This window comes from Rhinoraja longicauda, chromosome 8 (assembly GCF_053455715.1).
Source record: "Rhinoraja longicauda isolate Sanriku21f chromosome 8, sRhiLon1.1, whole genome shotgun sequence".
Classification (NCBI taxonomy): Eukaryota; Metazoa; Chordata; class Chondrichthyes; order Rajiformes; family Arhynchobatidae; genus Rhinoraja; species Rhinoraja longicauda.
In genome coordinates, this window is record NC_135960.1 from 404,423 (window position 1) to 421,143 (window position 16,721).

Consider the following 16,721-nt stretch of genomic DNA (forward strand, 5'->3'; position numbering starts at 1 on the left):
CCCCTCCCACAGTGCGGCACTGCCTCCCCTCCCCCACCCCCGCCCTTCCCCCTCCCTCCCTCACCCCGCCCCTCCCCCACCGCCCACCCGCCCCTCCTCCACCGCCCACCCGCCCCTCCCCCACCGCCCCCGTCCCCCACCGCCCACCCGCCCCTCCCCCACCACCCCCCTCCCCCACCCCCACCCCACCCCCAATCAGTACCTGCAGGGCTTGTATCTGCCGGTACGTCTTCTCCAGCTCCAGCTGTGTGAAGCGTTTGTGCAGCAGGAACATCTGGACGGGCTCCAGCACCGGGTGCACCGTCATTGCACCCCGAAACCCTGCGTCTTCCTCCCCCTCTCTCTCGCCCCCCTCCCCCAGCTCATACGCCCTGTAACGCAAGCCCTGTGGGACAGACCGGGGCAGTTAGTCACAGACACAGAGAGACAGAGTGATACAGCACGGAAACAGACCCTTCAGCCCAACCTGCCCACACCGACCAACATGCCCCATCTACACTAGTCCCACCTGCCCACACCGACCAACATGCCCCATCTACACTAGTCCCACCTGCCCACACCGACCAACATGCCCCATCTACACTAGTCCCACCTGCCCACACCGACCAACATGCCCCATCTACACTAGTCCCACCTGCCCACACCGCCCAACATGTCCCATCTACACCCTTCAGCTTCCCACCTGCCCACACCGGCCAACATGCCCCATCTACACTAGTCCCACCTGCCCACACCGGCCAACATGTCCCAACTACACTAGTCCCACCTGCCCACACCGGCCAACATGTCCCAACTACACTAGTCCCACCTGCCTGCACTTGGTCCATATCCCTCCAAACCTGTCCTATCCGAGTCTGAAGAAGGGTCTCGACCCGAAACATCACCTATCCATGTTCTCCACAGATGCTGCCTGACCCGCTGAGTTACTCCAGCACTTTGTGTCTATTTTCGGTTTAAACCAGCATCTGCAGTTCCTTCTTACACACTATCCATGTACCTGTCCAACTGTTTCTTAAACGTTGGGATAGTCCCAGCCTCAACTACCTCCTCCGGCAGCTCGTTCCATACACCCACCACCCTCTGTGTGGAAATGTTACCCCTCAGATTCCTATTAAATCTTTCCCCCTTCACCTTGAACCCATGTCCTCTGGTCCTCGATTCCCCTACTCTGGGCAAGAGACTCTGTGCATCTACCCGATCTATTCCTCTCATGATTTTGTACACCTCTATAAGATCTCCCCTCATCCTCCTGCGTTCCATGGAATTGGTACGGGCACTGAGGAATAGATCGGGTAGATGCACAGAGTCTCGTGCCCAGAGCACAGGCTGCCTGTAAACGCAACACAGCTGGATACAGCTGGACACAGGCTCTCTGTCCCACAGCCCCTGGCAGGGCCTCTCCGACCCACTGCCAAACCCCCCCTCCCCACCCAGCAGTCTGGGCAGAGACCGATCACATTCCCCTCTCCCTCATCCCCATCCCTCTCCCTCATCCCTCTCTCTCCCTCTCTCACTCCCTCCCTAACCCCTCTCTCTCTCTCTCACCCTAACAACCCCCCCCTCTCTCTCTCTCTCTCTCTCCCCCTCACCCTCACAACCCATCTCTCTCTCCCCCTCACCCTCACCACCCCTCTCTCACTCACTCCCCCCCCCCCACTCTCTCTCTCATCCCCCCTGACCTGGTGCAGGTGACAGCCAGGTAGTCCAGGGCACGCTTGCCCCCTCCCTCTCCCTCGCCCCCCACCCCTCCCCCACCCTCGCCCGTTTCCCCCTCACCTGGTGCAGGTGTGTGCAGGTGACGGCCAGGTAATCCAAGACACACCTGCCCTCTCCCCCACCCCTCCCCTCTCTTCCCCTCACCTGGTGCAGGTGTGTGCAGGTGACGGCCAGGTAATCCAAGACACACCTGCCCTCTCCCCCACCCCTCCCCCCTCTTCCCCTCACCTGGTGCAGGTGTGTGCAGGTGATGGCCAGGTAGTCCAGGACACACCTGCCCAGCCACTCGTCGTGCCTGCTGCTGATGATGTTGGTGCGGCAGCTGTCCAGATGTGGCTGGAGTTTGGTCAACAGCTGGCGGGAGAGCAGGAAGCCAAACTCTGCCCTGCAGTAGCGGCCGGTCCCATCCCCACCGATGAACTGCTCGGGGCGGCCCATGTACAGGTCCGTGTCGATGCTCATGTGGTCGACCAGCGCCCGCAGACGGTCTCCTTGCGTGTACGTGTTGTCAGGTGTGAAGTAGAACCAGTCGTACTCGCTGGCGTGATGCTCGTACACGTGACGCACTGTCTGGTACATGTTCCACACGGGCCGCTCATCCCCATGTGTGACCACGTACATGCCGTGTGGCACGCGGCGCCCACGGGTGCCCGTGAAGAACAGCAGCTTGTCCGTGTGCCCGGCCAGCGTGCGGTTCACCGCTACGCCTAGCGTGTTCAGCGTGCTCTTGGATGTCAACACGCCTACCAGCAGCTGCTCACGCATGCCCAGCTCCGTGCTGATGTAGCGTGTCCTGTGAACATGCACACGCACACGTCACTCCCTCCCTCCTCCTGCCACACCAACACGTCCCGTCATACAACACGCACACTTTACATGCAGCGCGGAAACAGGCCCTTCGGCCCATCGAGTCCGTGCCGACCCGTGATCCCAGCACACTAGCACCCAGTGAGTGGTGAATCTGTGGGATTCTCTGCCACAGAGGGCAGTGGAGGCCGATTCACTCGATACTTTCCAGAGAGAGTTGGATAGAGCTCTAGGGGCCAACGGAATCAAGGGGTACGGGGAGAAGGCAGGAACGGGGTACTGATTGTGGACGGTCAGCCGTGATCACAATGAATGGCGGTGCTGGCTCGAAGGTCACGGGGAGAACGGACAAACTCCACACAGACAGCACTTGTCAGACTGTGTTACACTGACAAACCCTCCCCACCGGCCCCGTACTAGACAATAGGTGCAGGAGGAGGCCATTCGGCCCTTCAAGCCTGTACGCACCACCATTCAATGTGATCATGGCTGATCATTCTCAATCAGTACCCCGTTCCTGCCTTCTCCCCATACCCCCTGACTCCGCTATCCTTAAGTGCTCTATCTAGCTCTCTCTTGAATGCATTCAGAGAATTGGCCTCCACTGCCTTCTGAGGCAGAGAATTCCACAGATTCACAACTCTCTGACTGAAAAAGTTTTTCCTCATCTCCGTTCTAAATGGCCGACCCCTTATTCTTAAACTGTGGCCCCTTGTTCTGGACTCCCCCAACATTGGGAACATGTTTCCTGCCTCTAACGTGTCCAACCCCTTAATAATCTTATACGTTTCGATAAGATCCCCTCTCATCCTTCTAAATTCCAGTGTATACAAGCCTAGTCGCTCCAGTCTTTCAACATACGACAGTCCCGCCATTCCGGGAATTAACCTAGTAAACCTACGCTGCATGCCCTCAATAGCAAGAATATCCTTCCTCAAATTTGGAGACCAAAACTGCACACAGTACTCCAGGTGCGGTCTCACTAGGGCCCTGTACAACTGTAGAAGGACCTCTTTGCTCCTATACTCAACTCTTCTTGTTATGAAGGCCAACATTCCATTGGCTTTCTTCACTGCCTGCTGTACCTGCATGCTTCCTTTCAATGACTGATGCACTAGGACACCCAGATCTCGTTGTACGTCCCCTTTTCCTAACTTGACACCATTCAGATAATAATCTGCCTTCCTATTCTTACCACCAAAGTGGATAACCTCACACTTATCCACATTAAACTGCATCTGCCATGAATCCGCCCACTCACACAACCTGTCCAAGTCACCCTGCAACCTCATAGCATCTTCCTCACAGTTCACACTACCACCCAGCTTTGTATCATCTGCAAATTTGCTAATGGTACTTTTAATCCCTTCATCCAAGTCATTAATGTATATTGTAAATAGCTGGGGTCCCAGCACCGAACCTTGCGGTACCCCACTAGTCACTGCCTGCCATTCTGAAAGGGACCCATTTATCCCCACTCTTTGCTTTCTGTCTGTCAACCAATTTTCTATCCATGTCAGTACCCGTCCTCCAATACCATGTGCTCTAATTTTGCCCACCAATCTTCTATGTGGGACCTTGTCGAAGGCTATCTGAAAGTCGAGGTACACCACATCCACTGACTCTCCCCTGCCAATTTTCCTAGTTAATCCTCAAAGAATTCCAGAAGATTTGTCAAGCATGATTTCCACTTCGTAAATCCATGCTGACTCGGAACGATCCTGTTACTGCTATCCAAATGCTCAGCAATTTTGTCTTTTATAATTGACTCCAGCATCTTCCCCACCACTGATGTCAGACTAACTGGTCTATAATTTCCCGTTTTCTCTCTCCCTCCTTTCTTGAAAAGTGGGATAACATTAGCTACCCTCCAATCCACAGGAACTGATCCTGAATCTATAGAACATTGGAAAATAATCACTAATGCTTCCACTATTTCTAGAGCCACCTCCTTAAGTACTCTGGGATGCAGACCATCAGGCCCTGGGGATTTATCAGCCTTCAGTCCCATCAGTCTACCCAACACCATTTCCTGCCTAATGTGGATTTCCTTCAGTTCCTCCGTCACCCTAGGTTCTCCGGCCACTAGAACATCTGGGAGATTGTTTGTATCTTCCTCAGTGAAGACAGATCCAAAGTACCGGTTCAACTCGTCTGCCATTTCCTTGTTCCCCATAATAAATTCCCCTGCTTCTGTCTTCAAGGGACCCACATTTGCCTTGACTATTTTTTTCCTCTTCATGTACCTAAAAAAGCTTTTACTATCCTCCTTTATATTATTGGCTAGTTTACCCTCGTACCTCATCTGTTCTCCCCGTATTGCCTTCTTAGTCATCTTCTGCTGCTCTTTAAAAGAGTCCCAATCCTCTGTCTTCCCACTCTTCTTTGCTATGTTATACTTCTGCTCTTTTATTTTTATGCTGTCCTTGACTTCCCTCGTCAGCCACAGGTGCCTCTTACTCCCCTTGGAATCTTTCCTCCTCTTTGGGATAAATTGATCCTGCAACCTCTGCATTATTCCCAGGAATACCTGCCATTGCTGTTCCACCGTCTTCCCTGCTAGGGCCTCCTTCCAGACAATTTTGGCCAACTCCTGCCTCATGCCTCTGTAATCCCCTTTGCTATACTGTAATACTGACACCTCCGATTTTCCCTTCTCCCTCTCCATTTGTAGAGTAAAACTTATCATGTTGTGATCACTGCCTCCTAATGGCTCATTTACCTCGAGTCCCCTTATCAGGTCAGGTTCATTACATAACACTAAATCCAGAATTGCCTTCTCCCTGGGCAGTTTGCAGCCCGGTGGTATGAACGTCGACTTCTCCAACTTCAGATAGCTCCTCTGTCCCTCTCTTCCCCTCCTCCTTCCCAGATCTCCCTCTATCTTCCTGTCTCCACCTATATCCTTCCTTTGTCCCGCCCCCGACATCAGTCTGAAGAAGGGTCTCGACCCGAAACGTCACCCATTCCTTCTCTCCCGAGATGCTGCCTGACCTGCTGAGTTACTCCAGCATTTTGTGAATAAATCGATTTGTACCAGCATCTGCAGTTATTTTCTTATATATATATATATGTCTTTTCTATACGTTGTGTACCCCTGAATATTCAGTTCCCAGCCCTGGTCCTCTTGTAGCCATGTCTCAGTGATCCCCACAACATCATACTTGCCCATGACTAACTGAGCCTCAAGCTCATCCACTTTATTTTTTATACTTCGCGCATTTAAATACAACACTTTAACTTCGGTATTAACCTCCCCTCTCACACCGGTCACCATTGGCCCTGACCTTCCTCTCATATCCCATCTAGAACTTCCCTCCCCATTCATTCCAGAGTCCTTTGCAATTTCTCCTGTATTTCCTTCCCCTTTAACTCCATCTCCATATTCCCAGTTTGTCAACCCCTCCCCCCCACTAACTTGGTCTAAAGCCACACTTGTAGGACTAGCAAACATACAAGTGTGGCTTTCAACATGACAGTCCCTGTACCCCAGTGTTTTACACTGTACCCCAGTATTATACCCTGTACCCCAGTGTTGTACAGTGTACCCCAGTGTTGTACACTGTACCCCAGTGTTACACACACTGTACCCCAGTAAATACTGTCACTGTACCCCAGTGTTACACACACTGTACCCCAGTGTTACACACACTGTACCCCAGTGTTACACACACTGTACCCCAGTGTTACACACACTGTACCCCCGTGTTACACACACTGTACCCCAGTGTTACACACACTGTACCCCAGTGTTATACAGTCACTGTACCCCAGTGTTATACACTGTTCCCCCGACACTGACCTGACGGTTTTCTTGGCCGGTTTCTTGTTGGTCGCTGCCTTGTACGGGATGATCCGGGGCTGGAGGTTGTCGGGGGTCTGGGGGTTCGGGCTGTGGGGGTTCGCCGGGGTCTCGGGGTTGCCGGGGGTGTCGGGGTCCGTGTTGCCGGGGGTGTCGGGGTTGCCGGGGGGTTCTGGTCCCGATGGTACAGAGTTGGCGTGGCGGACACGGACCCCCGGACTGTCCAGGGGCGCCGGACACGGCTCGTCCACCCACCCGGTGCTCAACAAACTCAAGGTGAAACCCAGAGAGATTCCCACGGCCACCGGGCCGGCCGGTCTCAGCCACGACAACACCGACAGGCGCCTCATCCCCATCCCCATCCCCATCCTCACCCACCGCCCCCCAACACCGGACACACCGGGTAACACCGGGCAACACCGGGCACAGGGCAACACCGGACACACCGGGCACACCGGGCAACACCGGACACACCGGGCAACACCGGACAACACCGGGTAACACCGGGCACAGGGTACAGGGCAACACCGGACACACCGGGTAACACCGGACACACCGGGTAACACCGGACACACCGGGTAACACCGGGCACACCGGGTAACACCGGGTAACACCGGGCACACCGGGTAACACCGGGCACACCGGGCACAGGGTACAGGGCAACACCGGGCACACCGGGTAACACCGGACACACCGGGTAACACCGGGCACACCGGACACACCGGACACAGGGTACAGGGCAACACCGGGCACAGGGTACAGGGCAACACCGGACACACCGGGCAACACCGGGCACAGGGTACAGGGCACGGGGCACCACAGGGCTCCGGACACTGCACACCGGGCAACACCGGACACAAGGTACAGGGCACCGGGTACTGGACACCACCGGGCTACGGACACCGTCCGACACCGGGCACAGGGTTACTGGACACTGGGCACAGGGTTACTGGACACCGGGCACAGGGTTACTGGACACTGGGCTCCCCACCACCGACACCCGCCTCCCCTACAGCGGCTCCGGGACACCGGGACACCGGGACACCACGCCGCGCTGCCGGACACCGCACCGCACCGCGCCGCGCCACACCGCTCCGCTCCGGACACTGGACACGACCCTGGATCCCGGCTCCGGGCGGCGGGTTTGGGCCGCGCTTTGTCCGCCCGTCCCCGCCCCCCCTGACGTGTCCGCCCCCCCCCCCCCTCAGTGTCCGCCCCTCCCCCCCTCAGTGTCCGCCCCTCCAAACCTTCTCCCCACCCCCACACACACAGACACTCCCCCTACCCCACCCACAGACACTCCCACAGACACTCCCCCACCCCTCCTCCACCCACACACGCACCCCCCCCACACACCCACCCCCACCCCCACCCCTCCTCCACCCACACACGCACCCCCCCCACACACCCACCCCCACCCCCACCCCTCCCACACACACACCCCACCCCCACCCCTCCCACACACACACCCCACCCCCACCCCTCCCACACCCCTCCCCCACCCACACACCCACCCCACCCCTCCCACACACACACCCCACCCCCACCCCTCCCACACACACACCCCACCCCCACCCCTCCCACACACACACCCCTCCCCCACCCCTCCCCCCCCACCCCCACCCCCTCCCACACACACACCCCTCTAAATCTAAATCTAAAAACCAAAGACACTGTCCATGGGTCACAGTTGTGTGGGTCAGTGGTGTCCAGTGTTCAAGAGCCTGATGGTTGTTGACAAGAAGCTGTTTAGTTTAGTTTAGTTTAGTTTAGTTTAGAGATACAGCGTGGAAACAGGCCCTTCGGCCCATCGTGTCCGTGCCGACCAGCGATCCCCGCACACTAACACTATCCTACACACACTGGGGACAATTTACATTTACACCAAGCCGATTAACCTACAAACCTGCACGTCTTTGGAGTGTGGGAGGAAACCGGAGCGCCCGGAGAAAACCCACGCAGGTCACGGGGAGAACGTGCAAACTCTGTACAGACAACGCCCGTAGTCGGGATGGAACCCGGGTCTCTGGCGCCGTGAGGCAGCAGCTCTACCCGCTGCACCCTAAAGTTTCAAGAGGACTAGAATACAAAAACAGGGATGTAATGCTGAGGCTGTATAAGGCGCTGGTCAGGCCACATTTGGAGTGTTGTGAGCAGTTTCGGGCCCCATATCTGAGGAAGGATGTGCCGGCTCTGGAGAGGGTCCAGAGGAGGTTTACAAGAATGATCCCAGCAGTGAGTGGGTTAACGTACGATGAGCGTTTGTGGGCATTGGGCCTGTACTCACTGGAGTTTAGAAGGATGAGGGGGGACCTGATTGAAACGTACAGAATAGTGAGCGGCCTGGATAGAGTGGATGTGGACAGGATGTTTCCACTAGTGGGAGAGTCTAGGACCAGAGGGCACAGCCTCACAATTAAAGGACGTTAGAAGGCAGTGGAGGCCAGTTCGTTGGATGCTTTCAAGAGAGAGCTGGATAGAGCTCTTAAGGATAGCGGAGTGAGGGGGTATGGGGAGAAGGCAGGAACGGGGTACTGATTGAGAATGATCAGCCATGATCGCATTGAATGGCGGTGCTGGCTTGAAGGGCTGAATGGCCTCCTCCTGCACCTATTGTCTATATTGTCTATTGAGATGAGGAGGAATTTCTTTAGTCAGAGGGTGGTGAATCTGTGGGATTCTTTGCCACAGATGGCTGTGGAGGCCACAAGTCAGTAGGTATTTTTAAGGCAGAGATAGATAGATTGTTGATCAGTGCGGGTGTCAGGGGTTATGGGGAGAAGGCAGGAGAATGGGGTTAGGAGGGAGAGATAAATCAGCCGTGATTGAATGGCGGAGTGGACTCGATGGGCCGAATGGCCTAATTCTGCTCCTATCACTTATGAACTTGAGAGGTTGTTGACAGAGGCGTCAGTAATGTTGGGTTTCATGCACCAGTGATTGCAAGGCTGGGGAGGGATTGGGATGAGGTGCAGAGAGGAACTCCAGATGCTGGATAATAGTAACAGGATCGTTCCGAGTCAGCATGGATTTACAAAGGGGAAATCATGCTTGACTGATCTTCTGGAATTCTTTGAGGATGTAACTAGGAAAATTGACAGGGAGAACGGTGGATGTGGTGTACCTTGACTTTCAGAAAGCCTTTGACAAGGTCCCACATAGGAGATTGGTGGGCAAAATTAGAGCACATGGTATTGGAGGTAGGGTACTGACATGGATAGAAAATTGGTTGACAGACAGAAAGCAAAGAGTGGGGTTAAATGGGTCCCTTTCAGAATGGCAGGCAGTGACTAGTGGGGTACCGCAAGGCTCGGTGCTGGGACCGCAGCTATTTATAATATATATTAATGACTTGGATGATGGGATTAAAAGTACCATTAGCAAATTTGCAGATGATACAAAGCTGGGTGGCAGTGTGAACTGTGAGGAAGATGCTATGAGGTTGCAGGGTGACTTGGACAGGTTGTGTGAATGGGCGGATGAATGGCAGATGCAGTTTAATGTGGATAAGTGTGAGGTTATCCACTTTGGTGGTAAGAATAGGAAGGCAGATTATTATCTGAATGGTGTCAAGTTAGGAAAAGGGGACGTGCAACGAGATCTGGGTGTCCTAGTGCATCGGTCACTGAAAGGAAGCATGCAGGTACAGCAGGCAGTGAAGAAAGCCAATGGCATGTTGGCCTTCGTAACAAGAGGAGTTGAGTATAGGAGCAAAGAGGTCCTTCTGCAGTTGTACAGGGCCCTAGTGAGACCGCACCTGGAGTACTGTGTGCAGTTTTGGTCTCCAAATTTGAGGAAGGATATTCTTGCTATTGAGGGCATGCAGCGTAGGTTTACTAGGTTAATTCCCGGAATGGTGGGACTGTCATATGTTGAAAGACTGGAGCGACTAGGCTTGTATACACTGGAATTTAGAAGGATGTAGAGGAGATCTTATCGAAACGTATAAGATTATTAAGGGGTTGGACACGTTAGAGGCAGGAAACATGTTCCCAATGTTAGGGGAGTCCAGAACCAGGGGCCACAGTTTAAGAATAAGGGGTAGGCCATTTAGAACAGAGATGAGGAAAAACTTTTTCAGTCAGAGAGTTGTGAATCTGTGGAATTCTCTGCCTCAGAAGGCAGTGGAGGCCAATTCTCTGAATGCATTCAGGAGAGAGCTAGATAGAGCTCTTAAGGATAGCGGAGTCAGGGGGTATGGGGAGAAGGCAGGAACGGGGTACTGATTGAGAATGATCAGCCATGATCACATTGAATGGTGGTGCTGGCTCGAAGGGCCGAATGGCCTCCTCCTGCACCTATTGTCTATTAAATCGAAGATAGACACTAAATGCTGGGATAACTCAACGTCTGTAGAAGGGTCTCGACCCGAAACGTCACCTATCCATGTTCTCCACACATGCTGCCTGACCCGCTGAGTTACTCCAGCACTCTGTGTGTGTGTGTGTGTGTGTGTGTGTGTGTGTGTGTGTGTGTGTGTGTGTGTGTGTGTGTGTGTGGCTAGGGCGGGTTGGTCACTGGGTTATGGTGACCAGTTGGCTGCAGCCACTGGGCAGAGACTGGATCAACAACGTTACCAGCTGCACATTGCTGCTACATGTTATGGTCACGTGTACCGTGATCGTGTGGGAACCATTGTTTGCGTGTTACCCGGGCAGACCGTGGCATCCGTGATCGCACCAGGAACTACAAGCACAAATAAACAGAGGGGAGAATGTAGTGATTGATGTTTATTGTTGTTGTGCACCAAACTGTAGTGGAAGGTTTGTTCTGCTTGCTGTGTTATCAGATCAGATAACTCTGGACATAAATACAATCAAGTCAAACTCAATTACAATAGGTAGTGGTGACACGTTGGTGCAGCGGGTAGAGCTGCTGCCTCACAGTGCCAGAGACCCGGGTTCCATCCCGACTACGGGCGGGTGCTGTCTGTACGGAGTTTGCACGTTCTCCCCGTGACCTGCGTGGGTTTTCTCCGGGTGCTCCGGTTTCCTCCCACACTCCAAAGATTCAAGATTCAATTTATTGTCACGTGTACCAACTAAGGTTTGAGTTTCACAAAGACGTACAGGTTTGTAGGTTAATTGGCATCAGTATAAATTGTAAATTGTCCCTAGTGTGTGTAGGATAGTGTTAGTGTGCGGGGATCGCTGGGCGGCACGGACACGATGGGCCGAAGGGCCTGTTTCCGCGCTGCATCACTAAACTAAACTGAAAACTGAGATAGAGCAAAGAGGGAGATACCGAGCACAGAATATAGTTCTCAACATCGTAGCATCAGCTCCACAGACAAAGTCCAATGTCCACAATGGGGTAGAGGGGAATGGGACAGTGCCCTAGCTTATGGAAGGGCCGTTCAGAAGCCTGATCACAGAGGGGCAGGAGCTGTTCCTGAGTCTGGTGGTGCGCGCTTTCAAGCTTCTGTACCTTCTGCCGGGTGGGAGCGGGGACAATCTCTGATCAGCTGAAGGGCCCCGACCCAAAACGTCACCTGTCCTTCCCCTCCCCAGATGCTGCCTGACCTGCTGAGTTCCTCCAGCACTTTGTGTTTTGTTCCAGGTTTCAGCGTCTGCAGTTCCTTGTGTCTCCTGGAAATATCTTGCTGGGTGTAGCGCCCTCCCCTCCCCTCCCCTCCCCACCCCTCCCCTCCCCTCCCCTCCCCACCCCTCCCCTCCCCTCCCCACCCCTCCCCTCCCCTCCCCTCCCCTCCCCTCCCCTCCCCTCCCCACCCCACCCCTCCCCTCCCCTCCCCACCCCACCCCACCCCTCCCCTCCCCTCCCCTCCCTTCCCCACTCCTCCCCACCCCTCCCCACCCCTCCCCTCCCCTCCCCTCCCCTCCCCTCCCCTCCCCTCCCCCTCCCCTCCCTTCCCCACCCCTCCCCTCCCCTCCCCTCCCCTCCCCTCCCCACCCCTCCCCCTCCCAACCCCACCCCTCCCCTCCCCACCCCACCCCTCCCCTCCCCCTCCCCACCCCACCCCACCCTCCCCTCCCCCTCCCCTCCCCTCCACCCCTCCCACCCCTCCCCTCCCCCACCCCTCCACTCCCCCTCCCCCACCCCTCCACTCCCCCTCCCCTCCCCTCCACCCCTCCCCTCCCCCCACCCCTCAGTGTCCCCCCCCCCCCCCCCCCCATCCCCTGTCCCCACCATCTCCAGGGCAGCTGGGGATGGGGATTAAACATTTAACGATCTCATGTTGAACGCTGGGGCTTTGTAATCATCATTACACATGTCAATATTGCCTCAGGTATCATCAAACCATCTCCACTCCCTGTGTTTACATGACGGCAGTGAAGTTCTCACAGCTCACAAGCGAGCATCTCCGGTCCTGCGTGTTCACAACTTCATAAGTACCGCAAGTGACAGGAACAGAATGAGGCCATTCAGCCCATCAAGCCCACTCTGCCATTCAATCACGGCGGATCGGACGGCAACAGGGACAATAAAGTCTTCAATTCCGTGAAAGAAAAGACTGCGAAGAAAGTAGAACGTTTCTTACAGAGACGTATAATGTTATAAAAGGACTGGACAAGCTCGATGTTCCCAATGTTGGGGGAGTCCAGAACCAGGGGCCACAGTCTAAGAATAAAGGGGAGCCCATTTAAAACTGAGGTGAGAAGCAACTATTCACCCAGAGAGTTGTGAATTTGTGGAATTCTCTGCCACAGAGGGCAGTGGAGGCCAAATCACTGGATGAGTTTAAAAGAGAGTTAAATAGAGCTCTAGGGGCTAGTGGAATCAAGGGATATGGGGAGAAGGCAGGCACGGGTTACTGATTGTGGATGATCAGCCATGATCACAATGAATGGCGGTGCGTACAGGCTCGAAGGCCGAATGGCCTCCTCCTGCACCTATTGTCTGTGTTTCTACAATGACGACCGTCCTGAGGGCACCTTCAACAACAGACTGGTCCACCAAGATGCAGCACAGAACAAACGCCACAGGAGATCCTTCTTCCCTGGGACTATCACACTGGACAACCCCTCCCCCTTCTGTCCTGGGGTAGACTGAGACTGAGACTGACCCCCCCTCCCCCCCCTCCCCCTTCTGTCCTGGGGTAGACTGAGACTGACCCCCCCTTCCCCCAATCCTCATCACTCGTCTCTTTAATTACATGTTACATGACCGATTGGGAGAAGGGGAGATGCAACGTGACCTGGGTGTCATGGTGCACCAGTCATTGAAAGCAAGCGTGCAGGTGCAGCAGGCAGTGAAGAAAGCGAATGGTATGTTGGCATTCATAGCAAGAGGATTTGAGTTTAGGAGCAGTGAGGTTCTGCTGCAGTTGTACAGGGCCTTGGTGAGACCGCACTGGAGTATTGTGTACAGTTTTGGTCTCCTAACCTGAGGAAAGACGTTCTTGCCTTAGAGGGAGTACAGAGAAGGTTCATTAGATTAATCCCTGGGATGGCGGACTTTCATATGAGGAAAGACTAGATAGACTGGGCTTGTACTCGCTGGAATTTAGAAGACTGAGGGGGGATCTTATAGAAACATATAAAATTCTTAAGGGGTTGGAGAGGCTAGATGCGGGAAGATTGTTCCCGATGTTGGGGAGTCCAGAACCAGGGGTCACAGCTTAAGGATAAGGGGGAAGTCTTTTAGGACTGAGATGAGAAAAACATTTCTTCACACAGAGAGTGGTGAGTCTGTGGAATTCTCTGCACAGAAGGTAGTTGAGGCCAGTTCATTGGCTATATTTAAGAGGGAGTTAGATGTGGCCCTTTTTGCTAAAGGGATCAGGGGTATAGAGAGAAGGCAGGTACAGGCTACTGAGCTGAATGATCAGCCATGATCATATTGAAGGGCGGTGCAGGCTCGAAGGGCCGAATGGCCTACTCCTGCACCTATTTTCTATGTTTCTATGTTTCTATGTGTCTTGTTATGTTGTTATGAATGTTGGCAGATCAATTTCCCTCCTGGGATAAATAACGTTCTATCGTGTCGAAGGTATTTATTCACAAAATGCTGGAGTAACTCAGCAGGTCGGGCCGCACCTCAGGAGAGAAGGAATGGGTGACGTTTCGGGTCGAGACCCTTCTATCGTGTCGTATCGTATCGTTGTACTGAACTGTGGACAAAAATAAAGTTCACTGTAGCTGGAAAAAGCAAAAAAGTTTGACCACATCACACCAATTGTCAGCTCTCTACACAGGACTGCCAGGAACGGGGTACTGATTGGGAATGATCAGTCATGATCACATTGAATGGCGGTGCTGGCTCGAAGGGCCGAATGGCCTCCTCCTGCACCTATTGTCTATTGTCAGTCTGACAGACAATCGAATTCGAAGCACTCCTAATTGTCTACTAATCACTTAATGCCTTGGACCAAAGTACATATCAGACCTTCTCTCACCTCACATTCCAGCGACACCCCTTAGGTCAATAGACAACAGACAATAGGTGCAGGAGGAGGCCATTCGGCCCTTCGAGCCAGCATCACCATTCAATGTGATTATGGCTGATCATCCACAATCAGTACCCCGTTCCTGCCTTCTCCCCATACCCCCTGACTCCGCTATCCTTAAGAGCTCTATCTAGCTCTCTCTTGAATGCATTCAGAGAATTGGCCTCCACTGCCTTCTGAGGCAGAGAATTCCACAGATTCACAACTCTCTGACTGAAAAAGTTTTTCCTCATCTCCGTTCTAAATGGCCGACCCCTTATTCTTAAAATGTGGCCCCTGTTAGCTGGAACCAGTCTATTAAACACTCAAATAGTAAAACCAAAACACAGTGAAGCAGCCTTTGGTCACAGCTCCGCGCATCTGGAATAAACTCCCTGAAGAAGTCAAGCAGGCCCCATCTCTAAATATATTCCAAACTAGGCTTAAACCTCCATGTTCTGTAGTGAATGTGACTTTGATTTTTGCCACTCTCTATATCTCACTTGTGGTCTATTCTTATTACTTTATTACTCTATCGTTCACGTAGTCGTGTTGGACGTTACCTCACTGTCGGCTTCTGTCGTTGTCCACCATGTTGACAGGCCTGGCTGCCCAACATGTCACAGAGCTCATCGTGTCGCAGGGTTCCGAGACATCGCCAGGAAGATGATGTCATGACCCAGCGTTACCCCATGAATCTTACTTTACAGATACAGCACGGAAACAGGCCCTTCGGCCCATCGTGTCCGCGCCGACCAGCGATCCCCGCACACTAACACTATCCTACACCCACTAGGAACAATTTTTACATTTGCCCAGCCATTAACCTACAAACCCCGCACGTCTTTGGAGTGTGGGAGGAAACCGGAGCGCCCGGAGAAAACCCACGCAGGTCACGGAGAGAACGTACAAACTCCGTACAGACGGCGCCCGTAATCGGGATCGAACCTGAGTCTCCGGCGCTGCATTCGCTGTAAAGCAGCAACTCTACCGCTGCGCCACCGTGCCGCCATTATTATCTTATTACTCTTATGATTTGTATTTTCCTACCTTTTCTCCTTGTTCTGTATTTTTATGCACGGTGTAAAGCACTTTGAATCGCCATTGCTGTGTGAAATGTACTATATAAATAACGTTGCCTTGCCTTGTAGCTTGGTACATGTGACAAGGGGCGGTCACAGTGGTACATGTGACAAGGGGCGGTCACGGCGGTACATGTGACAAGGGGCGGTCACGGCGGTACATGTGACAAGGGGCGGTCACAGTGGTACATGTGACAAGGGGCGGTCACGGCGGTACATGTGACAAGTACATGTGACAAGGGGCGGTCACGGCGGTACATGTGACAAGGGGCGGTCACAGTGGTACATGTGACAAGGGGCGGTCACAGTGGTACATGTGACAAGGGGCGGTCACGGCGGTACATGTGACAAGGGGCGGTCACGGCGGTACATGTGACAAGTACATGTGACAAGGGGCGGTCACGGCGGTACATGTGACAAGGGGCGGTCACGGTGGCGCAGCGGTTAGAGCTGCTGCCTCACGGCGCCAGAGATCCCGACTACGGGCGCTGTCTGTACGGAGTTTGCACGTTCTCCCCGTGACCTGCGTGGGTTTTCTCCGGGCGCTCCGGTTTCCTCCCACACTCCAAAGACGTGCGGGTTTGTGGGTTAATTGGCTTGTTGTAAATGTGAATTGTCGCCAGTGTGTGTAGGATAGTGTTAGTGTGCGAGGATCGCTGGTCGGCACGGACTCGGTGGGCCGAAGGGCCTGTTTCCACGCTGTATCTCTAACTAAACTAAACTAAACTAAACATCCTCCACAATAACTCTCCACACAAGGATGTTCTCAGTTCCACACTCACAAATTCAGCTCTAACGACATCTACAATTAGGGGTCGCCAACTATCTCACTCCCAAATACGGGACAAGGTGGCGTCACCCGCCCCGCGCCCCACGTGACCTCACCCAGCCAGCGGCCACGTGCTTCCGCTCCACCAATGGCGGCCGC

The 16,721-nt window shown here is 53.9% G+C and overlaps 1 protein-coding gene across 1 annotated transcript in view; it reads right to left on the bottom strand.

Moving 5' to 3' along the window:
• LOC144596123 (chondroitin sulfate synthase 2-like) overlaps window positions 1–6,675 on the bottom strand; it is a 9,128-nt gene extending 2,453 nt beyond the window's left edge. The window contains exons 1-3 of the mRNA XM_078404301.1: window positions 6,326–6,675; window positions 1,945–2,509; window positions 203–385 (exon numbers count right to left, since the gene is read on the bottom strand). Of these exons, the coding sequence (XP_078260427.1) occupies window positions 203–385; window positions 1,945–2,509; window positions 6,326–6,675 (1,098 nt within the window). The remainder of the gene's footprint in view (window positions 1–202; window positions 386–1,944; window positions 2,510–6,325) is intronic.
• Between the last annotated feature and the right edge of the window lie 10,046 nt (window positions 6,676–16,721).